Here is a 7,282-nt window from a genome sequence, read left to right on the forward strand (position 1 = left end):
AATGACAGACTGTGGTTGGATGTTTGTGTTGCAGATCTGGAAGGGGAGGCTCTTCATGCCCGCCTGGTTCAGCCTAAAGGTGTGGTCCAGACTAGTGTGCTTGTGGAAAAGGGCAAACTTGAGGAGGAAGCAAGACAACGCAAACTGAGAATCACTGAGCTGGAGAGGTAACATCACCAAAATCTCCTCACCTCTGACAATTTACTACAACACACTGACACCTTCAGTGAGCTTTGTTTGTCAAACAATTGTAGGAAAATGGATATAGTATATCTACACTACTATATTATAGTGTTTACACAGAGTGAGTAGACCAATATTTGAATTCAATATATCATGCAATGCATACTAAATATTGGCATTATGATTATTAGATATTTAAATTCACAAAGGTTTCATAAAGCTTTCCAGCAAACATAAGTCTGACATAGGCCTGCTCTTACAGCCTGGTCACCAGTCTGCAGGCTGAGGTTGGCAAGTGGAAGCACCGTGCCCTCAAGATGAAGAGTGAGGCTGAGACCAAATCCAATAGGGAGCTACAGCCAGGCTTTGAATGTAGCCCTCCAAAACGACCCCGATGTGACTCTCCCAGGAAAAATCTGCGCTCCCCTAGGAAGGCCCTGGATTCTCCAGCTCTGGCGCTCCTCAACTCTCCTAAAAGCAGGTTCTTTGACGGTGGAAGCAGCTCTGAGTTTCTCGTTAGAAACTGTCCAAAGCAGTTCTTCGATAACTCTTGCCTTGGGACACCTCCAGGTGAGACTTCAGAGCAGATGAGTGTCTTCAACCTTAGATGTTTTCAACTGTGCTCTTTTTTTAACAGAAGTATTTCATTCTCCTGAGACTACAGAGGCAGAGCATGGTAAAAGTTAATGGGACATGAATCATTTTACCATTATGGTCCCTTTCATGGGTATAACTATAGCACAATAAAACACACCTACACAGGTCACTGAGGTCAGGTTAATGCATAGAGCCCAACATGCTGTGGAACAAAGTACTGGTTTTGCATAGGATGGAAATCACACATGGGCATATGCAGGAAAACAAGATTACAGACAATTTGCCAGTTTTATATTTTGTTCTCATGGAGGTGATTTCTGCTCTGCTTATAGTGGCCGTTGCCTCTGTCTATCTAATGTACCATGTTCACTAATTCTTGTAAATTGTGCCCTTCAGAGCATTGTATACTTTAACAAGCCAGTAGCTTATGTAGGAGCCACATGTTATGAGGGTCTCTAGGTCAGTATGGTTCCCAACCATTTTACCCCAGAGGATGTTTTGTGGGTGTGGTTGGTGTGCAGTCTGTATTAATGCATGTTAATTTTCCTCCCCAAATAACATCTCCCCCATCACAAACTGAACCATTTTCCACTCAGATTCACTTGTGTACAGTTGTCTGTTGATTAGTGATGGTGTATCTTTGTTTAGCACTTACAACATACACTAATGAGCATATGTTCTTTTGCAGTTGCAGAAAATGGCGCAGATGTAAAACAAGATTGGCTCAAATGGCCTATGTCTCCAAAGGAGGAAGAGATGTGCAAAAAACAATAGGACATTGCTGCTATTCTAGCATGAAGTAATATTTTTAGTTTGTGGTTTGTTTTTTTTTTAGTTAAAGCAATAAAGTTTTTTACCCGGTAAGGTGTCATCATTTCAGTGTTGCATCTAAAACACTAACAAAGTGTGAGTGCTCATAGTTAAGGATGCACTGGCAGTCATTCACGGAGATGGCAAAGAATATAGTTACATAATTATGAAATCAAACCATGTCGATTTCATCAACCACACAAATCTACAAGCAGCAGAAATGCAACAGATTAAGATTCATCATGGTGTGAATCCAACTAAAACGGCTTAAACTGCATTTTCAGATTTTGATGATGCATTTGTAACAGGCAAGAGTAAAAATCATGTGTATGCAATAAACTACAAAGTTTTTCATTTACAACATGAAATGGATTTGTTATATTATGTTGTATATATTGTGCTCGGTTACATTTATCCAATTTACATTTACCTGAGGAACTTTAAATAAATGGTATTAAATGGAGTTGTGTTTTTTTTTGGTTTTACTCCTACTTGAATGTTGTTATTGAAGTAACGGTACTCTCGTATAAAAGATTTGGTGACTTCCCACTTTAAGTCTACAAATAATAAAAGCTTTATTTTGATGTTGTGAAATGATTAACATTTGTTTCTTGTATGATTCCTTCAGATCTGAGTTTTTTCCGCATTGTTGGGTATGTCCTTTGAAAATACCAGATTTTGTGGATTATTTATGAAGTTAGTGTGATTGTCCTTCCAATCGCACTAACTTCAAATTATAAATCAACTGTTACACCCTGGCACAAGTAATTTACTCTTACTTGAATAGAATTTTTCGAAAATACTCTTTTTACTTGAGTAATTTCTTAAACTATTACTTTGTACTTCTGCTTGAGTGATGTTATTATGAAGAGATGGTTCAGTACAATTTTTGGATACTCAACCCTGTGATCCTCAAGTTCATCCCTCAAGACAGTAGGCGGCGTTAACGAGTCTACCACCGACAGAACGTAAACAAACGTGACGTCATATTCACGCGTCCACACAGATTGTAAAGATGGCTGAAATTGAGTAAGTCCACGTTTGTTTTTTAATCTGTAACCATCCAGTATTTCATTTGCCGTTTCTTTTCCTTTTGCCCATTTCAGCGCATCTGATAATTACATGACAACCTGAATCGACTAAACTTTCATTAGTGGGTGGTTCATATAAATCACAACAAACTAGAATTTCTAGTGTTGACTCGTTTCTGATCCGAGTATGCGTTTGTAACGGGGTCAGCTCTATGATCACACGCGAGTTAGAACTATATATATATATATATATATATATATATATATATATATAAAGTCTTTGTCTCCTCTGCTCCATGTTCCCACATTTGTTGAGTTGTAAGGTTATGGTTGTTATTATTACGGCCTGGTTTTGAGATCGAGCAAGGGTATGGATAGGGTTATGAATGCACTTCAAAAATATCTTGAAATGTATAGATGCGCAAATAATGCTCTTGTTTTTATCAGTAAAAACTATACGCGGGTCGTGCATTCCTCTTCACATCTACAGTTTTCCTCCTTGACGCACTAGCTCAAACATCTGCCTAGTATGTTAACTATAGAGAGTATAGTGTGTATTACTTTGGTAGGGAATATGTTCCATCTTAATTACTGAATTGTGTATTAGCTTAAAAACATTGTACAAACTTGTTAAAAATTAATCGTACTTGCATTTAATGTATTATGTGAATTGTAATGCTTCCGTTTTAATCAGTAGAATAGTAGACAGGCATTTAACAGTGTACATTAACGAACATTTCTGTAAATGTACCAGAATTAGCCAGATATAACTTATATTTTATTTTTAGTCAAATGTTTTGACTTGACATGAATTCTTCCTTTGTGTCTGTGATGAACCTATAACAGATCTCAAAAGGCCATCAAATTGGTTCCAGAGTATCTGCTGAAAAAGAGGAAGGCATATCAGGCTGTCAAAGCAACACAAGCCAAACTCGCTCTGCTTGAAAAAAGAAAGGTCTGTTCACTTTGGATTTATATTCAAAAATGTTTTTCCTTTAAATTATTTCTTAGCTGTGATATGGCAAAGATCATAAACATTTTTTTATTTCTGAAATCATACTTTCTGTACATCAGTGATAGTACATTTTAGTAATCATCAGAAACAGTACAGTTGCAAACATTCCAGATTAGAACAACATATTACGAACACAATACAAAACATTTTAAAAATAGAAGATAAAAGTGGACTCATGGCAAGGTTTTATGTCCATTGTGTGGTGAAGCATGATTCAGACTCCTTTTTTTTGTCTTTAAGTTTTCAAAAGGCAAACCCCTGAAATTTAAGCGTTTGGAAAACTTTTTAAAAGACAGCCACAAGAAACATCGTGATGAAAGTCGTCTTCGCAGAACTGAGCTCAGGACCGCTACGGTTCTTCCACCTGCAACAAACAGGCTTGCATTTGTTGTAAGAATAAGAGAGTGAGTATCTTTCTGGACTATCTGCTTTATTGGGTGCAAAATCCAAAATGGAAAATCCAAAGTACATACATTTGTAGTGTAACCCACATCTCCTGCTGGAGGTTAGTAGCAGTTAATGATAGGCATTGAAGTTTTAAACAGTGCTCTGCCAGATGGCTGACATCCTTGTCTGTCAAAACAAACAAAAAACACTTTCAGGTAAAAGAAGTTCTATAGATTTTGTTCTGAATGTTACTAGGATATTTGAGGGATTACTTTACTGAGATTGTGCTACAAATAAGATGCTGTGATTGGAAGTTCCAAATAAGAAATGCTATCTGTATATTCTTGTTCTAGACCTCCATAAATTTGAACAGAAGGTTATCCTGCACATGTCTGCCATAGCTTTATGAGTTTAGAGTCATGGCTCTGATGGTTTCATAATGAATGACTGTTCAGGTTGATTTATGATGTCCAGTAAAGTCTAAAGTTGAAGAGTTTTTAAAAATATTTTTAATAAAGGTTTGATACGTTCCTTCCTTAATAGTTTCCAGCAATGTACCAGATATCACCAACTCATGCACCACACATTATGACCTTTTTTCTTTTACAAATAAGATGGACTGTTAAACAGTTACAGTTAGCCAACTGTGAAATTATTTTGAATTTTTTGCTAGGATTAAAGGAGTGAGTGCCAAGGTTATGAAAGTAATTCAGATGTTGAGATTAAGGAAGATCTTCAGTGGGACCTTCGTTAAAATCAGCAAAACTTCAGCAGCCATGTTGAAGGTGGTTGAGCCATATGTAGCATGGGGGTGAGTGCCAATCAACTGTGAAATTGTCTAAATATAAAAAAACATTGCCTCCAGTGTCTGTGTTTTTTGTCCAGATACCCCAACTTAAAGTCTGTCCGTGAGCTTATTCTGAAAAGGGGACAGGCAAGGATCGGCCGCAAAAGGATTCCCTTGACAGACAACGCCTTCATCGAGCAGCATATGGGTATTATATTAAAGTCTCCCATCCATAGGTCATAGGGGGTATTCCATTAACTTTGCATAACCAGCTCAGGCCTTTGCTGCAATTTGAGGCTCAGGCGTTGATTGAATGACAATGGTGATCAAGTCAGAGGTTTAAGCTGCTGTGAATCTCAGGAGGCCCGATTAATAAAGCAACAAAACAACTAATAATGACCTCAAAGTTTATTGTGATGTATTTGTTATTATCAGACTAAACAAGAGGGGAGCCAGAGAGAGAGGGCACACAGTAGCCTTAATGTGGTGGAAAGGTTTGAGCACCTGAATGATGCTATGTTATTACGAGCTTTGTGCCCCTCGCAGGGTCATCCACAGCAGGGTCACCCATGGCAAACTGGTCCTAGGTGACAGGTCAGATTAAGAGCGGTTCAGAAACCCTTTATGATGAACACCACATCAAGGCCTGTTACGTCACCCGGATTGGCGTCACCAGGGCCCCACCTGGAGCTAGGCTTGGGGTGGTTGCTCGACGGCGAGCGTCAGGTAGCCAGGCCTTCCCCTGCAGGGCCCAGCCGGGTACAGCCCTATGAACCCAGTGTTATGTCTGCTTGTGCAAAAGCAACACCACACCACTTTAAAGGAGACGTACTATGTAAAAATCTACTTTAATAATCTTTTAACCTTGTTACAACTGTGGTCATGCATCTTTAGCTTATTCAAAGTTGTATTTTGACTGATTCATGTAGGTTTGAAAATCTTGTATTTGAGTCTTCAATGTGCCCTATCCCCACCCACAGCCCTGCAGTTAGTTGCATATATATGATAAATGACTGTGTAATACTTGTTAGGTTCAATTATAAAAACATAAATGACAATCCACTGCTTGTTACGGTGAAATGCCACTATGGAGAGTTGGGGCTTCTCCGTTCTGCAGTTTTAAACAAGAAAAGCATAATGTATATTAAAAGGTTTACCCCTCAAACCAACAATTACAGAACAAAATATAGGCATGTTTTATCACTGTTTAAACATTGTCACTGATTAAAATTAATTTCAAAGAACAATACATATGACAAGAATTGAAGAGCTTGTGATCATGTCATTCAAATGATAGGATAAACTATTTGATTATTTGCACCTGCTTGGTGTGTATTGCGTCTCTAATGAAGACAGGTGATTTGATGCAGGTGTGGACTACATTTACTAACCAGGTTTGTATTTGGGTGCATGTTACCAAGGCAACTTGCTGCCACTAAGGATATTCTAAACATGGACTGTCAAAACATGCTAGGCCCCGGCTTTAATGTTGCTTCATGAAATAACCCCATAGGCCAGTTTTAGACTTTGGAATCAAATGTACCTTTTCCCAACAGTGCTCACATATTTGTGATTGAAGAAGCCTTGGTTTAGGCGAGACTTTGTACTCCAAATATTGTATACATTTTTTATGTTGACCTGTGATTGTTTTATGTGTTGTCCAGGTCATCATGGGATCATCTGTTTAGAGGACCTCATTCATGAGATCTACTCTGTTGGAAAAGGTTTTCGTGCTGCCAACAACTTCCTGCAGCCTTTCAAATTGTCCGTGGCGAGGCATGCGGCAAGGGACAAGGCAGGGCTCCTCAAAGACCTTGGAGCACCTGGATTTCGCGGTGTGGACATTAACAGCATCATCAGGCAGCTAAACTAAAGGCCTTAGCAAACTGGACAGTTTATTTGTTCAGTTTTATTAAAAGACATTTTGACTTATCCAGCTTCTCCCCAGTTCTGGATGTGTAAAATAATTGTACAATTTGTCTGTAGAATTTTTCCATCGTGAGTGTGGGATGCATATGATTTGAAATGATACAGTGACAGATTGTGATTGTTGTTATGACAGTTTTTCCAAGGGAACATATTTCTGAACTGATTTTTTCAAAACTTCCAATCCATTTCTCAATAGTTATTACAAACAGCAAAAATGTATCAATGTATCAGATGTCAAGCTGGTGTTTTGTTCCAATGTGCATCTAGCAGGACTATCAAAGGATAAAAGTATGGAACATCTGTATGACAATTCCTTTAATATTAGTAGCCATGGTTCTATACAATAAAGTAATGCCTAAAATGACTGACAAAAGCGACTGTGTGAAAACAAATACACAAATCATTCACTGTGGTATGCCTTCAATTACCGGTATATAATAAATTTGGTTAAACTTGGTTTTCCAAAAGTACTTTGAGTCCCTAAAGTCCCCTAAAAATACTGTATCACAGCATTTGGCATCTGCTGAAGGTCTTTGTGCTCCT

At 38.2% G+C, this 7,282-nt stretch overlaps 2 protein-coding genes across 2 annotated transcripts in view; both read left to right on the forward strand.

Moving 5' to 3' along the window:
* cenpe (centromere protein E) overlaps window positions 1–1,894 on the forward strand; it is a 20,405-nt gene extending 18,511 nt beyond the window's left edge. The window contains exons 51-54 of the mRNA XM_055232402.1: window positions 35–167; window positions 446–753; window positions 821–859; window positions 1,469–1,894. Of these exons, the coding sequence (XP_055088377.1) occupies window positions 35–167; window positions 446–753; window positions 821–859; window positions 1,469–1,554 (566 nt within the window). The 3' untranslated portion in view covers window positions 1,555–1,894. The remainder of the gene's footprint in view (window positions 1–34; window positions 168–445; window positions 754–820; window positions 860–1,468) is intronic.
* A 661-nt stretch (window positions 1,895–2,555) lies between these two features.
* LOC117392616 (60S ribosomal protein L7-like 1) lies at window positions 2,556–7,202 on the forward strand. Its single transcript, XM_033990725.2, has 6 exons — window positions 2,556–2,619; window positions 3,468–3,576; window positions 3,877–4,040; window positions 4,697–4,834; window positions 4,909–5,018; window positions 6,475–7,202. Exons 1-6 carry the CDS (start codon window positions 2,606–2,608, stop codon window positions 6,681–6,683), a joined length of 744 nt encoding a protein of 247 aa, XP_033846616.1. The 5' UTR covers window positions 2,556–2,605; the 3' UTR covers window positions 6,684–7,202.
* The last annotated feature ends 80 nt before the right edge of the window (window positions 7,203–7,282 follow it).

Source organism: Periophthalmus magnuspinnatus, chromosome 24 (genome assembly GCF_009829125.3).
Source record: "Periophthalmus magnuspinnatus isolate fPerMag1 chromosome 24, fPerMag1.2.pri, whole genome shotgun sequence".
NCBI classification, from domain to species: domain Eukaryota; kingdom Metazoa; phylum Chordata; class Actinopteri; order Gobiiformes; family Gobiidae; genus Periophthalmus; species Periophthalmus magnuspinnatus.

Bases quoted from the DNA above. Each gene is read 5' to 3' on its own strand.
- LOC117392616 (XM_033990725.2), top strand. The intron at 4,835-4,908 runs GTGAGTGCCAAT...TTTTTTGTCCAG, and splicing joins GAGCCATATGTAGCATGGGG to ATACCCCAACTTAAAGTCTG. The intron at 5,019-6,474 runs GTATTATATTAA...TGTGTTGTCCAG, and splicing joins CTTCATCGAGCAGCATATGG to GTCATCATGGGATCATCTGT.